This window comes from Fukomys damarensis, unplaced genomic scaffold (genome assembly GCF_012274545.1).
Source record: "Fukomys damarensis isolate Sample0158 unplaced genomic scaffold, DMR_v1.0_HiC HiC_scaffold_16, whole genome shotgun sequence".
Lineage (NCBI taxonomy): Eukaryota > Metazoa > Chordata > Mammalia > Rodentia > Bathyergidae > Fukomys > Fukomys damarensis.
This window is the reverse complement of record NW_022900928.1, coordinates 55575589-55599534: the sequence shown is the minus strand read 5'-3', so window position 1 is coordinate 55599534 and position 23946 is coordinate 55575589. Positions and strand designations below refer to the sequence as shown.

General features: G+C 36.7%; 1 protein-coding gene across 1 annotated transcript in view; it reads left to right on the top strand.

Annotated features, from left to right (window-relative positions):
• The window catches only part of Gucy1a2 (guanylate cyclase 1 soluble subunit alpha 2), a 475983-nt gene that overhangs the window by 213625 nt on the left and 238412 nt on the right, over positions 1–23946 (top strand). Inside the window, exons 3-4 of the mRNA XM_033764307.1 lie at positions 6576–6637; positions 16523–16644. Coding sequence (XP_033620198.1) covers positions 6576–6637; positions 16523–16644 — 184 coding nt within the window. The remainder of the gene's footprint in view (positions 1–6575; positions 6638–16522; positions 16645–23946) is intronic.

The following is a 23946-nucleotide window of genomic DNA, read 5'->3' as shown; positions in this document are numbered from 1 at the left end:
GAAAATATTTGGAAAACAAACATACTTTGTATAAGAAATCTCAATTATCATACTGACTATATGTTAAGTATATTCAGTAACAATGATTACAACAATAATGACTATTGTACTTTGCTAATTAGAACATATGTCTAATAAGATAATGATTATCAGTTTAAATCCCCCTCTAGGTCAGTTAGCATAATGTTGGCCTTAATCCTTAGTGTTCATGAAATCACTCAAGTGTACATTCACGCTCACAAAGAAAGTAGAGACTGGGTAAAATTTTGCAGATGTGAAACCACTATAGGTAAAATAACTCTTAGCACATATCCAGCTTTTTATTTTTTCTTTTAGCACGTTTAGCATTTTGAATTTTGTAATTAATTGTCTGCCCCACCACTTTTGCCTAGCAAATTAATGTGTTGGTTCATTAAAATAGTGTTCAGCTTTTCTAAAAGGTTGCTATACTTCTAAAAAGTGGGGCTATGACTACCTGGCTTTACTATTTATATACTCTGACTATGTTTATGTGTGCTTTGAAAAGGACCATGGGAACCATGAACTTATAAATGCTTTTGGATAGAAAGCCAGGGCTTTTTTTTTCTCAAAGTTTCTTTTTACTCCCAGGTGAAGATAGTTTGGCTAATTTTATACAAAGGTCAGTAGCACAGCTGGGCTTGAAATACAGAGGTCCTGACTGAAAGTTCCATATTTAAATTTCAGTCTTTTTAAAGTTTATATGTAGTAAATTTAGTTAGAGGCTGAAAAAATGAGTACTGTCCTATGTCTGAATATTTAGTAAGATTGATGATTACTACAATTATGTCTTAGAAATAATGTTTACCCTGATTTATTTCTTTGATTAGTTTTATTGAAGTCGGTCAGATAATTTGATCTATTGGTATCTAAAAGCATAGTTATAAAGACATTTTTGTTTGTTTGTTTGTTTGTTTTTGTTTTTGTTTTTGTTTTTTGAGACAGGGTTTCACTGTGTAGTTCAGACTGACCTGGAACTCACTATGTAGCCCAGGCTGGTCTCAAACTCACAGCGATCCTCCTGCCTCAGCCTCCCGAGTGCTGGGATTACAGGTGTGAGCCACCACGCCCGTCTTTATAAAGGCATTTTTGATAGCATTTAGCCATGGAATTTGTCATAGGATGTCCTAAGAAGCAAAATGCTCTGATGTGGTGGAGAAAGTGGTGATCGCCAGATTGCAGATTGGAGGATAATGAGATACTGTTACCATTCTACCCCAATTTGTCTTTCACTGACAAGCTTATTAACAAAATTCCACCACCGGAAGTTCAGACCGTCTTTTATATAGTAGAGAAGGTTCTGTACCGCCATATTTCTTAGTAAGGATTGAAGATTGAGTTTTTGAGAGAATGGAGAGTTCCTTCCCAGCAGTATTTGAGATCATGGCACTACAGGGGGATATGACATTTTGGTGAAAGAGAGTGTATGATGATATATGATGAATGGTTTGGGGTACTTACTTTAGGAGTTTAGAGTGTGGTGTTGGGCATTATTGTTTGGATTATAGGTATGCTGTCTCTCAGAAAGCAGCATAAAGACTCTCATTTTCCAGATTGTGGAGAGAGATAAGAGATGGGGCAGGAGATGAGAGAAGGCTAAGGAAGGGAAAGCTGACGTGCATTTGTAGTTAGACTTTCTTCACCATATTGTCTGTGACCTTCCTTATTAGTACAGGTGCGATTTAAAGAATGTTGTGGTTTCAGGGAACAATTTGAGTATATGTGATTCTTTAATTTTGTGTTTACATTAAAAATGCTTTTGAAGATCGTTTTCCAGAGCAGGGAATGTTCTTTTCATAAAAGAATTTTGTTTTGTTTTTAAATTAGTCATGTATTGTTGAGCAGATCACCTTACCTGACTTTGGTTCATTATCAGTCAAATGGTAATACACTAGTCTCTCACTGGGTTGCTACAAAGATGAATTAGGATAGTACATAAAATGCACCCTGTAGTGAGTTCAGTCAAGTACAAAACATTGAGTGTATGTATATAGAAAATTTTGCAATTGAATTTTGACATCACGTTAGTTGGGTTTTAATTCTGGCTTTTTACTTGTATCACATAGGGAAAATTAAATTTTCTTTATCTTAATTTTCTTATCTACAAAATGAAGGAAATAATAACACCTCACAATGTTGTTGTGAAGATCAAAGGAGTTAACATATATAATAGGCTTGATTGTAGACAGTACAATACTTATTCTAGTTTTATATTTTTATGTGAATGTCAGCACAAAACTGAATGCTGACTTAGATGCAAGGAAGTGAATTACTTGGAAATGAAAAAAATCCTATATTTTTGCTTCAAGAAATATAATTCTTTGTCTAACAAATTCATATTTGATTATAAGCTACTAGTGATAGTTAAATGGGACTGTGTTTAAATTTAGCAGTTATGAGTGAACATGTCTCAGAAGCTTATATCTTTTGATATTTGAATAAAGAAACTACTCTCATTACTGCTGACTTTCAGATAGGATTTAAAGAATATTGGTCTTGTTCATCATGTTTATATTTTAAATGAAAAGTTCTGACCCTGCCTGTACTTTAGAAGCAACTGGGTCTCCCCAGACCAATTGAATTGGAAACTGTGAAGGTTGCATTCAGGCCTTGATATTAAAACAAAAACAAAAACGAAAACACCCTCTCCAAATAATTGTAGTGTGCAGGCTCAATTGAAAACCTCTAACTTGCAGTATAAGTAATTCAGTAGATACCCTATTAGTTTCTAAATCTGTTAGTAATTTTATTATAATTAAATAAGGTGATATTGCTATTTATGGATGTTTCTTTAAGGTAGAACAATTGTCTTTTATTAAAGACAAGTTTGGATGGCTTTAAATTGTCTTCCTTTTTTTTTGATATGATGGAAGGCTATGCATATTAAGTAAGAATATAGGATCTCAGAATGTGAAATGTGGGAGGGATTCTCAAGGGCATCTAGTGGAAAAAGGATGCACTCCGGAGACAACTCTGACTTGTAGTGACTTATTCACTCACTGTCTATGTGATCTCGTGGCACTGAGGTTTCCAAGCCCCTAGTACATCTCTGTAAAGTCAAGATGAACATGCACTCTGCAATGACAGCTGTGCTTCATCACACACACACATGCACACACAGAAATACACAGACAGACACACAGACAGACACACACACACAGAAATACACAGTCACACAGACAGATACACACACAGAAAAATACACAGACACACAGAGATAGACAGACAGACAGACAGACACACTCACACACACACTCTCTCTCTCTTGACTCTCTGTTTCCTGCATGATCCCTGCAACTTCTGGTGCAGATATTGAGAGCAGGGACTGTGTGGGAGCCTCCACAGGATGGTCTGAGCCTAAAGGGCCAGCTGTTGGGAACTGCTCCCTCCCACTTTTCAGGGATCATATCTCTAGCTCTGTTGGGACTGTTTCGGGACTGGTTACTTGGATCCCATGACCTTGCATTAGCATAACATTTCATCTGTGGGATCAGTCACTGCTAGCCAAGTAGACTGATGCTTTTCATAAGACTAAGGCTGAGGATGGCTTCTTGTTGTCACATAATAGAAGCTTCTGGCTACCCTCTGTTCAAGCTTCAGACCATAATTGTGCAGGACACATACAACTTGCTTTCTCTTTCCAGCTGTTTTCCTATCTGTGATTCTTTGTGTTAGGCTGGGACAATAAGAGTCCATCATCATCTATAACATAGTATAATGTAGTGGGAAGAAAAGTCATAGAGAAAAGTCACTGACTTTCTTAAATTTATTTATATGATAGTAACAGATTCTGTTGCCCTCCTCACCCTTGTCTCTTGGATCCTCCAGCACAAGGCTTTGAACTTATTAGGACACTCAAATCCCCTGTTGTTCATTCTTTATGTCCAAGGAAGGAGGTTCGTCGGTTGGAGTCAGCTAAAGAGATACATTTCCACTGGAGAGGTTAGAAAGACTGTGTCTTCAAAGCCCTTGCTTTGCATCACTGGCATGCATGAACACTTACCCAAGGTTTGTTTTAGAAATGAACCCTATCACCATCAGAAGTCATTCCCATTAAAGGCTTTGACCCACTTATGGGTCTTCATTTCATGCTTTTCATTCAGGTGACACTGATGTGTTGAGGCAGTCAGGCAAAGTCTGAAGAAGAATGAGGTGAATGCATAGAGATAAGACATTCTAAAGGGGCGAGAACTGTGGTGAAATCAGCCTTGACTTGCAGGATATACTCTGCAGTTATCCTTATGCTTGTGATCTAGAATGTACCCATTGGCTTTGTCAAGAAAGAGGAGGTACATAAATGCTCTACCAATTTGAAGCTTTGTTGGTTGTCCCCACAGAACATTTCCCTTTAATGTATTTGGAAACTATAAATTTAATTCCTACTGAGTGTGGAAGTAATTGCTTCACACAGAAAAAAAAGTCAGCTCTTTGAAGAGCTTAACTCCTTTTACAAAGATGTGCTTTTTAATGACTGGAAAATTCCTAGTATAGGAAATAAACATCCTTTTGTACAAATGAGGTCATTCTGGTCTCAGTTTGGCCGTGTACACCCCAGTTTCTAAATTCTGTTCCATGTTTTGTGACCAGAGGTTATTGGAAGGATAATCCCTCTGTGGATATTCACTGCTTTTGGGGCATGTTGCCAAAGGGAAAGTTATCCTAGCTCAGAAACTGCCAAACCAGGACAAGGGGCCCAGATCCCAGGGGAGCTGAGCCAGTGACTGATAATGATTTGGTTTAGGCTGGCTATGGGTCGGGTTATTAAAGCACACTTTTCTTGTGTACTACAACCCTATGCCTGCTTTATTCTCTTTGTTTCTTAACCACTTCACTAATTCTTGTTTTAGGAATGATTTTTTTTCCTTTTCTAGGTGTATTTCATTTATACTGCTTTGATTCTAGAAACATCTAAACTAATCAGAGATCTCGTTTATCTTTTTAGCCTGGCCTAAATGAAAAACAGCTGCTGAAAGAAGTTTCTCTGTACCTTTCCTTTGAATACTTGAAAGCTGGTTCTTCCTAAAATTGATTTGTGAATTGGCTTGGTGAATATGAAGAATATAGCCTAGGTCTTAGATTTGTACTATGAAAGGGTCCTTCTACGTGGTATTACACAGTAGATCTCACAGGTTGGCCTGATTTAATTTAAATTCATCTTCCTCTGGCATTAAAATAACCATTTCCTACAGGTGCAGATATTATGGTTTGAAGAGTGTTGTGGGGATTGTCACATCAATCATGAATGTTTTTATAAAAAGGTGAATATGGAGTGGGTCCAAGTAAAACCTGACAGACCTCTGGGGTCTCCCTTATATCATGTGATCTTTAAGGCAGTCACTTGGAAAGATTAGGAACTAGGTGTTGATATTTACTAATTGCCTCTTAGAGACCAGCCTGTGCTGGGTTTTCTGCAAATTATTTTTTTAGAAGTGCGAAGTTTGTGTAGTTAATTAGCAGTAACCTCAAGATTACCACGTTGCAGTGCTGCTGCAGATCTGTGTCAGAGTCACTCTCCTCTAAAACTTGTCTATGGTTGTAATAGATTGATATTTTGATAAGCCTGTGATGGGCTTTTTCTGACTAAAGGTTTTTGTTATTTGAAAAATTCTCTTGACACTAAAAATTTGGTTTCTCTTATCATAACTTCTTAGTAAAATCTACACTTGAATCTTTGTGTCCTACTTGTGTCTTCTAAGTCTGAAACCCAAGTCTGAGCCTTGCTGTCTAAGTAAGTCTGAAAGTAATTTCTTGATCTAAGATTTTTAAAAAATTGCATCTTTGGCTGTCACCAGGATAAAATTCAGACATGAGCTACTTAAATATTTGCTTCTGTCACCTCTTGCCCTTCTGTGTTCCCTCTAGGAGATTCTAGAAAGACCCTTTGCTTGAAATCTCTTGGGACATGAAGAAAGTCAGGCTCACTTCTGCTTGAAATGATGATTGTCGGGTTCTGAGCCACTTGATTCCCATCCTAAAGCTATGCAGATGCAGAACTAAGAGGACAACAAGAAAGATGATCTAACTTTAAAACTATGTCTTATTACAGTTGACTATTTTAAACTCAATTTACTACTACTTGCTAGCCCATCCTTAAAAATCTTGTTGAAATAAAAAAAAAATCTTGTTGAAATATAAAAGAAAATATTAAGATACATCCTTGCATTTCAGTTGGTCATTGCACATGCAGATTACACTCATTGGAAAGGAAGAACTCTGAATCATGTTTCTTCAGCACGCACTGCCCATTTCTCCCAAGGCCTACTGAGACTGTAGGCAGCCAATGAATATTGTGTTGCATTTAACAGCTGGTTCAACAAAATAAAAAAAAATACGAGTAGGGAAATTTTATCATAATTGAAATTGGAAAATTTAGGTAATTTCTGAGTACCTCATTAGTTCCAGTGGGGAACATACATGGCTCAATGCAAAATGAGTTAATATTATAAAGTGAAAACTCTCGAGACAAAACAGAAACTACATATCTGCCTATGATCTTTACAATGGGAATGACACTGATTTGCTGATAATATCTTTTTATCATTGTTATTATCCTATAGCCCCAGACAATACAGCAAACTCTCAAGAGGACATTGCAGTATTATGAGCATCAAGTTATTGGGTGAGTAAAATTAAACTTTGTCATTAATGGAACACATTAAAGAAAAACACTCAAACACAGCTGTTGAGCGAGTGGTCACATTGTTTTTCAGTTCGGCCATTTCTTAGAGTGGCTATTTCACAGTGTTGGGAGTGAGTAATGAAGGTGCCTTGGAGTGATTCTTTGGTTTGTTTGTATTTAACTCTTTTAAATAAGATTCTCTTTGGTATTGTTTTCTTCCTTTTTCCTTCTGTGTTCTTTCTTTCTTTTTCTTTTCTTTTTTCTGTTTTTCTTTAATTTTTTTAATGTACCAGAGATGGGACTCAGGACCTTCAATTTATAAGGCAGGCAGCAGCACCGCTGAGCTAAATCCCTGGCACTTTTCCTTCAGTGTTCTTACCCTCTCATTGCAAACTTCAGTCTCTTAATTTTGCCTTACTACTTTGGTAAGGTTTATTGATGCTAACTGAGAAACTTTGAATGGGATTTTAGAATTCTTATGTAAAGTTTAATCAAAATCACTATGAGTGTAGCACCCTTCGTTGAGAGTTGTTGGTTGAGATAGAGTCAGAGCTACATATTTTTTTTCTATTGTCTCCTATTTCACAGTGGTTGTGATATAGTGTGAAGTATGAAGACTTGATGTCAAAGAGTAGAAATTTAAGCCCTCATTAGCACATAAAACTTTTAATGAGTGATGTTGTGTCTTTTGTAAAATGTGGTAATAGTGATAATAACTAAATCAAAGATTAAATGTCATGATCAGTTGAGATAATGTCCATGAAAATGTTTTGTAAACAGAAAGGTCCAGATGAGTGTAAGTTACACCTGTGACTGGCTATGGCAGAAAGCAATGATAAATAACAGAACCCTAAATTTACTTTCTCATGGCATCTAACTTTTGAAATTAACTTCTTTGACAATAGAGGCAATGAATATTTTAATTCAACATATTAATATTTTGTATTTGTTACAGTAATTTATCTTTGTAAGATTTAAGAACTTTGAGGGGATCAACATTTGAATTCTTGTACTTCAAATATTATCAATTTACATCATAGCTCATAATCATCATGGGCATCAAGAACATTTTTTTTTTTTTTTGCTATTAGGGTGTAGTGATTTTTTTTTTTAACAAAACAGAAGAGAAGAAAATGAATGGAAAAATTATCTCTGGTACCTAGTACAGTGTCATATACTTTAAGTGCTTGATGATTATGTTAATTGCATTTCAAAGGGAATTGCTTTGTCATATTAATCCTCAAGAGTGCAGTACTAGGAAAAGCGTATTATTTAAACTTAAGAGATGGTTTTTAGTTTGAGGCCATTAGTGATTCCAAATGGTTTATCCTAATGGAGCTAAAGAATGTCAAATTATGCTTCCTCACACATTCGAAAATTAAACTTAACCACTCACTCAGTATACTACCTTCAGAGTATGATAAGTGGATTTAAATTATTTAATTTGCTTAAAACACTTGCTCATATGTGGTAAGTGCTACATACTTGTTTTCTCTTTTGTTTATTTTTCTTATTGTTAATATTTTTATGATACTACCAGTCATCAAATTCAAATCATTTTCTGGAATTGTGAATGTCTTCTCTGTTTTGAAATTAAAGAACTGGTGAAATCTTTCAGTTTGTGAACTAAATTATGACTTTAAGATTATTTAGAGTGGCACTCTTATAATACGATCAAAATAGATATCCAAACTATATTTTGATAATCAGCAGAACAGTCTTTTTGCCTTTAGTAGGACAGCATTCTCTTTTATCTAACTGTTTCAACACTCCTTTTTATCTGCGTTGACAAGGCCGGTGGTGATTTTTTTTTCATTGCCAATGGTCTTTTCCTCATTCTGTTTTGGTAGACACAACACAACAAAAAGCAAAAGAGAATTTGTCTCTGTTCTAAAGTGGCATCTAAATGTCTCTCTTGAACTAAATAGACCTATTGGCATATTTTTGCTTGAGTGTTGGCTAACTTCTAGGAGCTGAAGTACCTTTGCTCACTCCCTTTATTTGTACTAGTGCTAACAAAAACATAAGACTAGTCAGCAGTAATGTCACCTTTGTCTGTCTTTTGCCCTCATTATATGGCTTCCTTTTCCACATTCTTTTCCTCCTAGACTCCAACTGTCTACTTATAATTTATCTTTTTGAAGCTGAAAAAAGGAGTGCAACTAATATCACTAACACTTGGACTAAAATGTATTCACACTTATGTGTTGTTTTTCTAAACAAAACACAATTTAAAGCTTTTTAAAACTATAACTGTGAAAAGGAATGTGTTTCTTTACAGTTAAGGGGATTTCAGGAAATGGAAAATAAGTGCTGGCAAAGAGTATTTTGTGTAGTTTTTGGAGGTGGAAAGAAGATGTTTTTCTTAATTTCTGAAATTGGGATTCCTGAAGACTTATCTTGAAGCAGTTCAGCTTCCCAGTGCCTTGGTCTGTGAGGCTGAAGCAGGAGCCTATCACCTACCTCTTCTCTTTGTAATGTCTTCATTTATCCTAAATTGCTGACTTTCCCATTCTCCCTTTCCTCTCTTTAAAAATCTGCCCTGGGATCAGCTTTATCTATCAAATTCTAGGATTATAAATTCTGCTCATTGAATTCTTATACTGGTTGCCCATAGAAACTCTGAGGCTTTTTTTGTCTTCTAAGACCTAGACTGGAATGTAAGAAGCATCTGTTCCGAGGATCACAGATGGAGGGATATGAGGCAGTAGATGATGGAGCTCCTTTTTAGGGAGTGAAATAACCTCTCTCTACCTCAGCCACTTTAAACATTTGTCTTTAAACATTTATTTTATTCCTCAATTTATCCATTCACTCATTCATTTATCTGTTCATAGAGATCATTTACATTGGGGAAATGAGTGCTGAAATAATTTATTCATGCCATGTGATAAATCTTTTTTTCCATCTTTACTATCTTCATCATCTGTGACAGAGGCGTTCTGATCTCATTTTTTGGCTTTTACTCCTGTCGCCCAATATTGGATTTTTTTCATCACAGCAAAGAGATTAAAAACTTAGATCATGCTACTTTCTTACTTGAAGCCAATGCTACTCAAATGTTAATCACAATTACCTTGGAGGCTTATTGAAATGGAGATTGTTAGGCCCATTGTACTAGGGTTCACAGAGAAGCAGAACCCATTATATAAATACATTGTTACATATAGCATGTGTACATAGAATATATTATATATATATATTTTCTGTGTCACATACATAATAATAAGGGATTTATTAAGTTGGGTTACATGATCAGAAGCTGAAAAGCCTCACAATGGCCAAGGCAAGCTGGGAGCTGGGGAAACCAGTAGCTTGCTCAGTCTAAGAAACTGGAAACCTCAGCTACAAAGGGCCAATGCTGCAGCCCCAGTGGGAGGGTAAAGGTTAGGAAGCCTCAGAAGAGTCATTGTACAGGTCTGTGTGCAAAGGCTGAGGAATCTACACTCCAATGTACACAGGAGATGACAGCAGCAAAGAACAAAATGAAACAACAAAAAAACCCACCTTCTCAGAAAAGTTGTGTGTGTGTGTGTGTGTGTGTGAGAGCATGTGTGTGCATGTCGGTGAGCTTCCCTTTTCTGCTTTTTGTCTTATCCAGGCCCCAGCCTTTTGGTGCTGCCCACATTCAGGGAGGGTCATCTCCACCCAGGTCACTGATGCAATGGAAACACCTTCGCACTCATGCCCAGAAGCATGCTTTACCAGTTTTCTAGACATCCCTCAATTTGTCAAGTTAACAGCCAAGATTAACCAGTGTACCCAGGCAGTTTGTGGTTCAGCAGGTCTGGGGAAGATCAAGGACTGATGTTTCTCACAATTTCTCAGGCAAAGCTCATGCTACCAACCCAAGATCACACTTAAGAGCTTTTACTATAAACCATAATGGCTTTTTATGGTTGAATAGCATATGAGTTCATTCTGTGATTTGCCCTCTGCTAATTTCATCTTCTTCTACCACCCACTTTTGATTCCACTCCAATTGTTTGTTTTGTTTTTGTTTTGTCAACTATACCAAGCTTAGCCTCAGGGCCTATGTACTATTTTATATTTAGGTGTTTAAATGAACGATTTTTCTATACCTTCAGGTCTCTCTCAAATATGAACCCTTCAGAAATATCTACTTTTAGCACTCTATCTCAATTTGGACTCTATCTCCTACCTTAGCCTTCAACACCAGTCATTTTTTGTTGCATTAACCTCTATGATTTCTTTTCAAAGTGCTTATCATTAGCTGATATTATCTTGTTTATTTTCTTGTCATGTTTATTTCTGTATTCCTTTGCTTTTATAAGTGCTTGGCCCATATGAAGGGCTAACATTTTAGGGGAGCTGAGGAGAGCGTCAATAAATAAATCATGTTCTAGAGGTGTGTTCAGAGATATTTTTAGAAGCATAATGAATAAAAGAGTAAATTAAGCTTGGGAAAGGGGTATAAGATGAGAGGTTGAAATAATCTCTCCTGCCCCTTACAGTTGTAAAATTTATCATTACAGTATTCAAAGTCCTTTTCTTTATGGCATAAATTACACTGATTTATTTGCATAGCTTCTAATTTGTGCTTAATATTCTGCCACTCTGTACCTGACTGTTGTAAATTCTGATTAGTGTTTAAACTCTATACATTGGTGCTGACTTGGAGAACCTCCTGTTTGCATACTCTTCTTCCTTCAACCTAAAATGAGTAAGGAGGCAGCAAGTGTGCTTCTCTATGTAGGTTGCTTTTTCATTAAAACTTCTAGAGAATGGGCTAACTTTTGGGGGCAGTGTAGGCTGGAAAATAGTGAGAAGGAGAATGGGTCACCAGGGGACCGACAGGGGTCAGTTTTGTAATTAAAAGGAACTCAGAATTGAGGAATATCTGTTTATGATAGTATTTTTTTTTCCTAACGTTCTTTTTAACAGTTTCTTATGCCTTTTATTCCCTCATTTTTTTCTTTGTTGTGGAGAGATTCTGCTTTGGAGGCAGATGTACTAGACCTTCGTCGAATTAAATTCATGTTCTGTTACTGAGTCATTTTTGCAACTTACTTAAAATTCTAGAGACTCAGTTTTCTCATTTTAAAAAATGGGAGTAGCAAGAGCATTGGGGTGAAGTTTAAATGAAATCTTAATGAAAATAATGTGTGAAGTCATATACTCATATAGCTACTGCAGGGCCTGGTACATCAAGATCATCAGCATGTTGCTTTAATTATCATTACCATTATTAGCATCTGAATCTTTGTGCATCACTTTTTATTTATTGTTGCTTCCTTTATCTCTTCTTGCCCTTTCCTTTTTTCCCCTGGGCCTCTGAAAATTAGGAATTCATTGTCTAGCATCAGGAGCCAAATATGCCCAGTCCATAGTCCAGCTACAGTTTCCTTATAAATTTCTGTACCTTTGCACTTTTTAAAACCTGAATTTCTGTCTCTAGAGTGTCTGACCCAACTGCTTTTACTCATGTTTATACTATATGACACCTACTGGTATATAGCTCACACAAATAGATTACTGTGGCAGTGTTGATGGAAATTTCTGTAGTAAACTATCATGAAAAACAAATGATAATTAATATTCCTGAGATATAGTGTTCATCAGTTATATATCTTAAACAATAAAATTAAGGAAATTATATTCAGAATCATGCCATTCATTTTATTTTTTTGAGCAGAATGCACATTGTTGTGTTAATATCTCAGTTAGGACTGTTGCCAACTTCCAATTAGTTTGGGACATCATTTCCTATAGTCACTAAAATCAACTTCTATTACTCCTATTATCACTGTGGGTCTTATGTTTGTTTTATACAGCCAACCTTCTGTTCTATTCTTCTTTTGACAATTGAAGAGAGATTCAGCCAGAATAATTTTAACAGAGGCTTGGAAGTAAAATTAAAGGTAGTTGAGCCCTGATTATTCTGGGAAACAAATTTCAAATATATCACTTATGCTTTCATGGTCAGATTTTGTTGCTGTAAATTCTTTTATATAAAAATGATCTATCTTATTTTCCAAAGTATGACTGCCTACTAAGTTTGATACAACATTTCTGGGCACTTTACCTCTGTTATATTTTTAACCCCTAAGCATATGTTTTATAGACTCCTTGCACTATGCTTATTTTAAAGAAGAGGAAATTGAGGATGAGGGAAAAAGTATTTTGCCCAAAATTATTCTACTAAAATGATGGAAGTTGATTTAAAAATAATACTCTATTTGTCTGTATTTAACACTTATATTTCCTATTCTCCTCCTGGTGTAAGTGCTGTACTTAGGAGCTATAGCAAACATCTTGCCTCATTGGTTTATTGGAGTCTGATATCAGTGAGGCCTACAAACAACAAAATATTTTATTTTTTCTCTCTATTCACATCAAACACCTTAGGATCAATTCCCTTTGATATCTGCTTGCACAGATTGCTTTTTTTCCCAAGTAATTTTAAAGATTATAAAGTCCAATGCAAACCAATTTAAATCTTCAGTCTTAGGTCCAATCTAACACTTTTTTCCCCTCTCTCTTTGTGGGAGTCAGGCTTTGGCCTGAGGTACCAGGAATGCAATACACAGAGGATATTAGGTGAATTTTTATTCCTCTTCTCCAGGCTACACCTTTCTGGGTGTGCTGTGACAAAAAGGAGTGGAATAGAAAATGGCAGAAGCCTTTTTGAGTTCACTAATGGTGCAGGGATGGGGCTCTACCTAACGGCTTCTGAAATCCCAGCATCTGCTCCTGAGAACCACACTCCACAGTCTTGCTGGACTGGGAAAGCAGCAGGCTGGCTGACTGGAGAACTCAGGCTCTCCTCTCTTTGATGGCATCACCCTAATCCATGGGAAAACTCATAGTTTTTGCCTTGCCAAATGGTTAGCTGGTAGGTTGCTTTCAATTTTGCTTTATTTCTTTTTGTTGTCAGTACCTTTCTCCAGAATGATTACCCTTTTTCAGTTAGGAATAGAGATATCCAGGAAATCCATTGCCTCAGTAGATATTCACTCATCCTAGTCTTTTTAAAAAAATGGGTTTATTGGTACATTTTAGGGATACAGTATAGTTACATTCATCACTGGGATCTTGTACCTCTACATGACAGGTCTTTGCTCTCATTTTTCCCCCTTGTCCCTGCCCTCCCTTCACCCCCTCCTCCCCTCCTCATTTACAAACACTTTATTTCCATTTTTTCATTTTCTTGTATTTTTTTCTTTTCCCTTATTACCTTTCCCCTACCCTTCCCACAATCCCTACACCTTTAGCCCTTTTCTTCCTATTTCACATTGTTAATTATCTCATTAGGATCTTGTGTATTATTATAGTTTTTCACACCAGAGAAACTATTTGGCATTTACACATGTGTGACTTATTTATTTCACTTAGGAGTATATCCTCAAAATGTATCCATTTTCCTATGAATGACTCTAATTTCTCATTCTTCATGGCTGAGTAGTATTCAATTTTATAGAAAAACCATATCTTCTTTATCCAGTTTTCAACTGATGGGAAAGTGGGTTGTTTCCAAGCGTTAGCTATTACAAGCTGTGCTGTTATTAACATAGGTGTGCATATATCACTGTGATATGATTCTTTTAATTCTTTTGGAAAGATACGCAGCAGAGGGATGGCTGGGTCAAATGGAACCTCTAGTCCCATCTCTTTGAGGTATCTCCATATTGATTTCCACGGTGGTTGCACCAGTCCGCACTCCCACAAACAATGGAGAAGGATTCCTTTCTCCCCACAGCCCTGCCAACATTTGTTATTGTGTGATTTTTTGATAGCAACCATTCTTTGTGGGGTAAGGTGAAATCTCAGTGATGTTTTCATCTGCAATTTTTGAATGACCAGTGATGTGGAACATTTTTTCATATATTTACTTGCTGTTTTTACTTATTTGTCTGAAAAATGTCTGTTCATTTCAGATGCCCATTTTTGAATCGGGTCTTTATTTGGGGGGCTTATTGTTTTGAGTTCTTTATACATTCTAGATAACAGTCCTTTATCTGAGGAACAGCTGGTAAAAATTTTTTCCCACATTGTAGATTGTCTCAGTTCTGTTGATGGTTTCTTTTGCAGTACAGAAGCTTTTTAATAAAATGTGATCCCACTTGTTGATTTTTTCTGCTAGTTCCCCTGCTACTGAAGATTTGTTCATAAAGTATTTACCTATGCCAATGTCTTCAAGAGTTCTGCCTAATTTATCTTCCAGCAAGTTTAGTATTTCTGTTTTAATATTTAGATCTTTAATGCACTTTGATTTTAATTTAGTGCATGGTGAAAGATAAGGGTCTAGTTTTAATCTTCGGCAGGTTGAGATCCCGTTTTTCCAACACCATTTATTTACGAGGCTATATTTCCTCTAGTGGGGATGGTCAGCTCCTTTGTCAGAGATGAAGTAGCTGAGTACATCTGGAATTGTTTTTGTGTCTTCCAGTCTGTTCCACTGATCCTCAGGTCTATTTCTTTGCCAGTACCATGCTGTTTTTATCACAGTGGCTTTGTAGTATAGTTTCAGATTGGGAATTGTTATACTCCCTGCCTTGTCTGTTGCCTAGGATGGCTTTTGCTATTCTAGGTCTCTTATGGTTCCAAATGAATTTTTGCTTTCTTCTTTCTAGTTCTGTGAAGTATAGTGTTGGGATTTCAATTAGCATTGCATTGAATCTGCATAGCAGTTTTGGTAGTATGGCCATTTTCACCATGTTGATTCTTCCTAACCAGGAGCAGGGCATATCTTTCCATTTTCTTATATCCTCTTTGGTCTTTTTTTTCAGAGTGCTGTAGTTTGCTGTGTAGAGGTCTTTTGCTTCTTTTGTTAGTTTGAATCTTAGATAACTTCATTTTTTTGGATGCTATTGTGGAAGAAATTGTTTCCGTAATTTCTCTCTCAGTGAGTCTGTTATTTGTGTACAAGAAGGCTGTTGATTTTTGTGTCACTCACCCTAGTCTTTACCTGCTATGGATTGCTCTTCCCAACTGGGCTTCTGCGAGGAGCCCTCTTCCATCCTTATCTCATAACAGAGAGGAAAACTGCAGCGACGTGTTATCTCTAGTCCATCTCTTCTGAGGATTGGTTTGGTTCTTTCTATTCCTTTGCTTCTGTGAGCTGTTCTTGGGATGATAGTGGTAGTGTCTACTTAGTCAGTTTTTAAATCCTGAAGGAGAGTTCTGATCTCCTAGGCTACTTTTTTGGGACATGGAACCATTTGGCTTCCTTTGTCCTTAGCATTGATGCCTTAGCTCTCATTGAGAGGAAACTGGAAAAGCCCCAACCAATACCAGATGACACCAACACTGTGTCATTTAGTCCTCACAGAAACTCTAGGATGTACCTTTATGATATGAGAAAGTTACACTGAGATGAGGTTACTTGTCCAAGGTCTGACGCAAAATGGTAAGACCATGGCTCAAAATCTACCAGGCTCCAAATACTGCATGTTTATTTTGATATGATATACCGTAGTGCCATCTTCTTTACCATGGTAAAAGGTTAAAGAGTGTTTAATTTCAACACAGTTGAGAGACAGTGTACCATAATAGTACCATTAATATTTCTTTTTCTGAGAAATTTCCTTGTGGAAACATTACCAGCAGCAAAGAAGTATTCAGGTAGCCATACATTAGCCGTACAAAGCTGGTATATGATTTGATTCTCCTCCTCTTTGCTTTTCACAAATAGTTTAAAAAAAAACTTTTTTTTTTTTAAGGCAGATGCTTCCAATTCTGGGGCCATTCTACTAATACTGATGGGAATGGTGGGTTAAACCAGAAGTATGTGTGAAGGTTCACTTATTTTAAAATGAGACTGTGCTCAAAGGGTAGATTGTGTGTGCTTATATGTGTGTGCATGAATGCATTTGCTGATGCTCTCAAAAATTTTTCCATATGCTAATTTTATTTTCTTTTTAGTTATAGGGATGCAGAAAAGAATTTCCACAATATCTCTAACAGATGCTCCTATGCAGACCATTCCAACAAAGAGGAAATTGAAGATGTCTCAGGAATTCTTCAGTGTACTGCTAATATACTCGGTATATTAACTATCTATTTTTATGGGTGAAAGAGAAATGAAAGACAGGAATGAAACAAATGTTTCATTTTCTGTTCAAGAGAGACTTGGGGAGTATGGCAAATTGAGACCACGATCTTGCTTTCAAGTGATTTAATTTTAACATTCTTGATGTGTTTGAGTGGAAATTATATATATGCTATTTACTTACAAATTAAAAATATTATAACAAAATTCTCTTCTAAATATTCATTGAGCGTTATTAGCTTCATAAAATCCATATTTCTCTGGTCCTTACTCTTTCCCTCAAGGTCATACTCTCTTATTTCTGGGAGGCCCTGCTTGGGGTTAGAGGGTGGCTCGCCTGTACTCATGTTGTTTTCTATGACTCAGAAGCCCATTTTGTGATCCAACCAGTGAGGCAGGTCATCTGCTTTGTTACCCTGCTTGGGGTTGCAGGAGTCTACATCTTGAAGAAATCATTGTTTATCTTCTGGTTTTTGTATACACTTAACATGGCTGAAGTACTGTTATAAACTGCACTGAGTCAAGAAGCCTTAAGGTTTCTGTAACTGAGCTATACTATAGTACTGTCCGATCATCTTGGTGTGTGAGAGCTACATTGCATTTGCACAAAGTAGATGTCACAGAAGGAATATCTTTTTTGCCCTAATGTCTTACAGAGGTTTTTAGCAAAATATACCTCTTTCAGTTCTTTTGGAATCCTGCTATTTCCTTGTGACTCAGGAATCCATTGGTGCTTGTGGTAGTGAGGAACAACATATCTTAGGGATTAAAAAAGAGAGGGAGAGAGAGAGCCAGGCATGGTGGCACACACCTCTAATCCCAGCACTCAGGAGGCTGAGGCAGGTGGATCGCTGTGAGTTCAAGACCAGCCTGAGCTACATAGTGAGTTCCAGGTTAGTCTCAACTACATAGTGAGACCCTATCTTAAAAAGCCAAAACAAAACAAACAAACTCTTGGGGATTGCTTCCATATAGATAGTGGAGTCACTGCTTTCCTTCTTTTCCTTTATGGAAGTAATTTTCCTGGAGATACTTGAGTTCCTCCAATAGATTCCAGGTGACCTCTACCCACTGGTATGAATTACTGGGCTTCCTCGAAGTGTCTGATTCACAGAGGGGAATTCTTTTACACTCAAGCTGGTACTTCAAGTACCAAGTGACCTCCTTTTTGTCCTGGGTAACTTGTATAAATGCAAAATATTGTAACAAGAAAATGGAACTTTTGCGAAAGGATTTATAGTAGATATAAGTGATTTGTCTATAATAGGATACAAGATGGTGATGGACAGTGAAAAGAAGATCAAAGATTCATTTGCCTCACTCTTGCTACAACGTTTTGAGGTGTTATACTACTGAAATACACCTTACAATTGGAGAAGATGAAGGATGAGAATAAAAGGAGATAGGGCATGACATTACCTAAGAGTGGATCAAAGTTTTCTGATTTTTTCATTTTCAGACTCTTGGCATATGGTAATTTTCAAAGGGTCGGGCAAGATGATACCCTACAAAGAGAGATGTATGAAAATCTCCATGGAGGGATATTTAATATTTTGAAAAATTGCCCTTTATCCAGTTTCTCAGTGTTCTTGACCTTTACATCTCCTTTCCTCATGTTCTATAACCTGAGAACCACTGAATTAGGGGGAGTAGGAGGTGTTAAAAGATAATGTTCATGTAAGGAGTTTTAAAGGCACCTGAGCTGTGACTTGTAAATAAGCACATAGAATTCTTGAAGAGAAGAAACCTTAGGTTTGACAATTTAACATAGCCACCATGAGGGGACACTGTTGGCTCAGCATGGCTTAGCTGCTCTTCAAAAGCCTCCAGGAGATATAGAGTAAAGAGTGAGAGAAAAAAATCAGCAAGCAGTGATATTAGGGAAACCTGATGGTAATCAGGAAAGAGTAGTTTTAAGTGTTTATAATTTGGAAGACAGCTATCTTTTAGAAAAGAGATATTACATCTGACTTTTTTCCTCCTTTAAGTAATAATTATGGTTCTTAAGATTTAAATCTCTAGAGAATAAAAGTAAATGCTTGCCTTTTGTTGACCGGCTGTTGGCATAGACCCAAAAGATGACTATATTCTTAAGAGGTCGCTGTTCATTTCTGAGTAATGTGCTTCCATAACTCTTGAAATATGGACTCTCTGAGAACAAAAAGCAGCTTTATTGGTCATACTCAATGAAAGCTTTGTTTTAAACAAGTCATTGGGCTGTGATTAATCTTGGCTTGCTAAGATTTTATCTTTTAAAAATTATGTGTAAATTGTGTTTTGTAATAATTTATGAAAATGAGAAAATTAGCTCACTGAATGGCAAAACATACAAGAAAAGAGGTGTTTTTTTGAGGGGAGGGGATGGAGAATGGCAGGGAGGAGTAGAGTTTCAACTGGGATAATAAAAACTTTTGATGCCTAGGAACCTTCTCTGTGGAAGTTCCAGGGCAATGGTCCAAGTCTGACTTTGCAGTCATCACCTCTGGGGAGTGTGTTTAGAATATTGATGGATTCAGATTGGTGACTATGTGCTTGTTCAACTTTCTTGTTACTGTGTTCTAGTAGGGATTGGAAATGCACTCACTTATTCACTTATTTGCGTGTTATTTATACTTTATCTACTCTAAAAAAAAGTGAAGTCGTCAGTCAGGAAATACTATCATAGCAACAAACTTTTCTGCTTCCAAAAATGACATTTCCATCTGTTTGGCATAAACTTTTAGTTAGTTTGACCTTTGGGGGATCAGGATGAAGGCTGAGATTAGGGGATAATACGGGATGACAAGGGGGACCTGAAGAGAGGGAGTGATTTGGGGGAAGACCAGCAAAGTTTTTATCATGTGTTTATTCTCTCACCTCCTCTATAGGATGTTCCGGAAATACATGATCACAATAGTGGTTCATGCCTCTTTAGTTATTGGAAATAAGCTGTTCCCAGATATAAAACATATATTTTTGTTTTATTTTTTTGTTAATTTAGACATAGCTTGTGTCTGCTTTTCGTGTCATGATTTACTACTTAGGAATATTGAGTACAATCTGCTGCTGGCTGGCGTCATCTCAGTGCCCTGGTCATCCCTGTGGTAATTCAGCACAGTACTCTAAAGAGACCCTTAAAACTCTGGGAAAAGATTATGCAAAACAAGATAGTTGTAAACAATACCTTCTCTGCTGTAAGCTTTTAATGTTAAATTTACTTCCTTATTTGGTACATAATGTTTTTTTGCATACTGCAATGATCTAATTTTGGTTGTCTGAAAAATATAAAGCTTTTTTAGTTGTAATTTGCAAATCCTACTTTTAGTTCCAATTAAATACTAAGAAATGTATTTATACTTCTGCAATGCATGACATTTAGCATTTTCTTGGAAATTGTGATGGCTGAATGGTAAAGTTGAAGCATACGTTAAAGGCTCTATAACGTTTGCTGCTCCACTGTTGCCCTTGGATTGAAGATGTGTTATAGAGGGAGACAGAGTAGAATGCTAAGTGTAACGGGTGACACATTGCATCATCTTCTTTGCCATCATGAGTTAAATATAAATGCAAATATGACTTTCAGTTTTAATGAGTTTGATGGTAAGAAGGGCGTTGTGGGTGTTTCAGTTTGTAGAGCTGCAAGAGCTACAGGATCAGGAGATGGTTTCGCAAAAAGATGTCTCACAGTAGGTCAGAGATCAAATAAAATGATAGCTCTGGATTAATTCATTCACTGATGAATTGCAGCAGACTAACTTTTGCTATTTTAGTAAACGTTGCTATTTGCTAAGCATTGCAAAAAACTGTTTTTTCATACTGCCCTTGCTAAGTGCATTTTCTCTCAGAATAATGGAGAAGGACACGTGTTGTGAAAGGACATTCATTAACATTTTCTGTGTTTTAAAGGTCTCTGTCAGAGTGGTGTTCAATCTTGTCCCAAACGTTAACACATTTAAAGTCAGAATGAGAGCGATGTTATCATGGGATTGTTTTGTTTGGAAAGTGTTAGTGAGGAGGATGGAGGAAGTGACCTCTGGGGCTGACTCCTCATTACGTTTTCTTGCTGTCAGAGATTTTGAAACACAATAGTGTGGAATTAGAGCCCTTTATACAGTGCTACAGATTCCAGAAGTCTTTAGCTGCTGTGGAACTTTTTGAGTTGTTGCTGCTTTTTATAATAATTTGTTGTTGACATTAAAACTTGCGGGCCCTTTTAAATTTCATTGTGATTTGGAATAGCTTTTAATTGGTGACAAAATTGTGAAAAAATCTGCCTTCCATTAAAGCCTCTTCCTTGGAGAGTTTCAGAATAAACTCTTCAGTGGATTAGAATGTTTAACATATTTAATGTCTTGGAGAACTAGTTGATGGAATAACCACTTATCATTTTTACTGATGTATGAAGATTGATAGTCATTAGTGGATTCTGTCCATATAATTCTTGCTACTATAACTTGGTGACTGATCATTTTGTTTTTCATTAAAAGTAAATACATAAGATCCTAATAAGATTACTGACATTTAGAAATGGGAAGAAAGGAGCTAAAGGTGTAGGGAAGATGGGATGAGTAGGGGAAGGGTAATAAGGGAAAAGAAAAAAATGTGAGATAATGAAAAGATGAAAATAAAGTGTTTGTAGATGGGGAGGGGAGGAGGGGGTGAAGGGAGGGCAGGGGTAAGGGGAAAAAAATGAGAATCAAGACTTATCATGTAGAGGTACAAGATCCCAACAATGAATGTAACTGTGCTGTATCCCTGAAATGTACCAATAAACTCAATTAAAGCTGAAAAAAAAAAAAAGTAAATACTTTAAGAGCTGAGGATTTAGCTCGGTGCTGCCACCTGTCTTGCAAGTGCAAAGCCCAAGTTTGATCCCAGCACAAACACACACACACACACACACACACACACACACACACACACACACAACAGCAACAACAACAACAACAACAAAAAGAAAATACTTTCAGTATTTTAATAAGATGAATTGAAATTAAAGTTGTGGGAGAGGAATAAATTCATGATGTTATTTCAAAATAGTAATTTCAGGCAAAACCCAGGAATATACTACTAGGGTTGAAAGCGCAGTTCAGCTATTTACTAGCTGTATGAACTTGGTAGTATGTTATTTATTCTTTCTGTAGCTCATATTTCTCATTTGTCAAATGGACATAACATAATTACATGTTTCCCCTCTTGGAGTTCTAGGGAGCAATAAGTTAATTTATATTGTTAATTTATATTCAGTACTTAGAACATTCTGATATGTAAGAAATATTTGCTTTTATTATGATTTTTGCTATTATTTTTGAATGTATACAACAGAGCTGAGAGGTGTACGTTACTCATTTGAACTAATTCTTTTTGACGTACTCTCATTATTGGCTTTGGTCAGAGTTAATAAGCCACACAAGCAAGATTTAAATCTGGTTGTCTGATTGCAAACACCATGTTTGTTTCCACTACTTCATTCCTTTTTGGTCACTGAATTGAGATTCATGTGTCATCACCTCTTTAATGCTAATTACACAGTTTTTCTAGTTCTTAGAGTTGTAAGAAGTGTCATGAAGGGCTGGGGATTTAGCTCAGCGGTGGTTCGGTGGCCTGCCTTGTAAGCACAAGGACCCGAGTTCAATCTCTGGTACCCCCCGCAAAAGAATTGTCATGATGTTTCATTTTACCTAGTTTGTTGCCCTTTGAAAGTGTGTTTAGGTGACTTGTCTGTATGTGACAAGTAGTATCCATACTGTTGGAGATTATTTCTCACCAGTCCTGAGGGTTATGCACTCTCATTGTAATTTGGCTCATTTTCAATTTAAAAATGGCATAGTTTTTCTTCAGGTTTCAGGTGTTGAAAGTGAAAATGTAGGGTGATGATATTTACTGTCATGATACAAATCTGATTCATGGTGATGCTTTAACAAGCACTGTGTCAGTTTTTTTGACCTTAAGATTTCAAGCTGATTCTGTCATGCAGGTAGCTTATTATCAGGCAGGCAAACAAGTCTGCAAAAGGGCCATATTTAGGTACTACTACTTTTGCAGTGGGGATTGAACCCAAGTCCTTTCTGAGGTACACCTCTAGCACTTTTTAATTTTAATTTTTAAATTTTGAGACAGGGTCTTGATAAGTCACTAAGTTGCCCGGCTGGGTTTGAACTAGTGAACTCCGTGACTCCCTGCTTCAGCTTCTTAGGGTGCTGGGATTATAACTGTACACCACTATAGCCAGCTGCCAATGATTCTTTTTAATGAAAAAATTTAAGAATATTGTTACATAAATATTTCATTTAATAATACCTAACAGACACCGTGGGCTGTGGTTCTGTGTAGACCGGAGAGGACTTCTGTACTGTGCTTTCTGCTTACACATTTATCCTGAACGGATCAGATGTAGTAAGTAGGTCTGAAAGGAATGAGACTGCCAAGTGTTAACCCTGCTTCTAATATACACAGTGGGCATTTAATGAAAATTCATCTTTAAGATGCACAGATCAGTTTTAGAGGCTACAAGTATACTATATAAAACTGTGGAGTGATCTCTCTCCTCCCATGGACAAATTTTCTCTTCTAGGAGGATCTTCTGACTCTTGTTGCATTTGTGGGGCTAAATCTTCACATTTAGGTTTTCTTTGATTTTTTTCCTTCCTTCCCTCCATTCATCCATCCTTATTTGGCAGTACTGAGGATTGAACCCAGCACATTTGCATCAAACTACATTTCTAGCCCTTTAATTTTTGGGTTTGTTTTGTTTTGAGACAGGATCTTGCTAGTCACTAAATTGTTCAGGCTGGGCTCAAACTTGTGGTTCTCCTGCCTCAACCCCACAGAGTTCTGGGATTACAGGTGTGCCCCATCACTCTGGCTTTAGCTTCTCTCTACTAGAAAAACACGATGACCATTTTTCTTCCTTTGTTATTTTTGTATTAGTTTATCTCCACCCTATCTTTTATGTATCACAAGCAATTGTCTTTCTGATACTTCTTTGTGTGTGGTTTTCTAAACCTTCTCAGTGGACAGAGCAGTCCTAGAATACCGTAACATACATGTGCCCCATCACTCTGGCTTTAGCTTCTCTCTACTAGAAAAACACGATGACCATTTTTCTTCCTTTGTTATTTTTGTATTAGTTTATCTCCACCCTATCTTTTATGTATCACAAGCAATTGTCTTTCTGATACTTCTTTGTGTGTGGTTTTCTAAACCTTCTCAGTGGACAGAGCAGTCCTAGAATACCGTAACATACATATGTGTGCGTATATATATATATATGTGTGTGTGTGTGTGTGTGTGTGTGTGTGTGTGTGTTATACACACA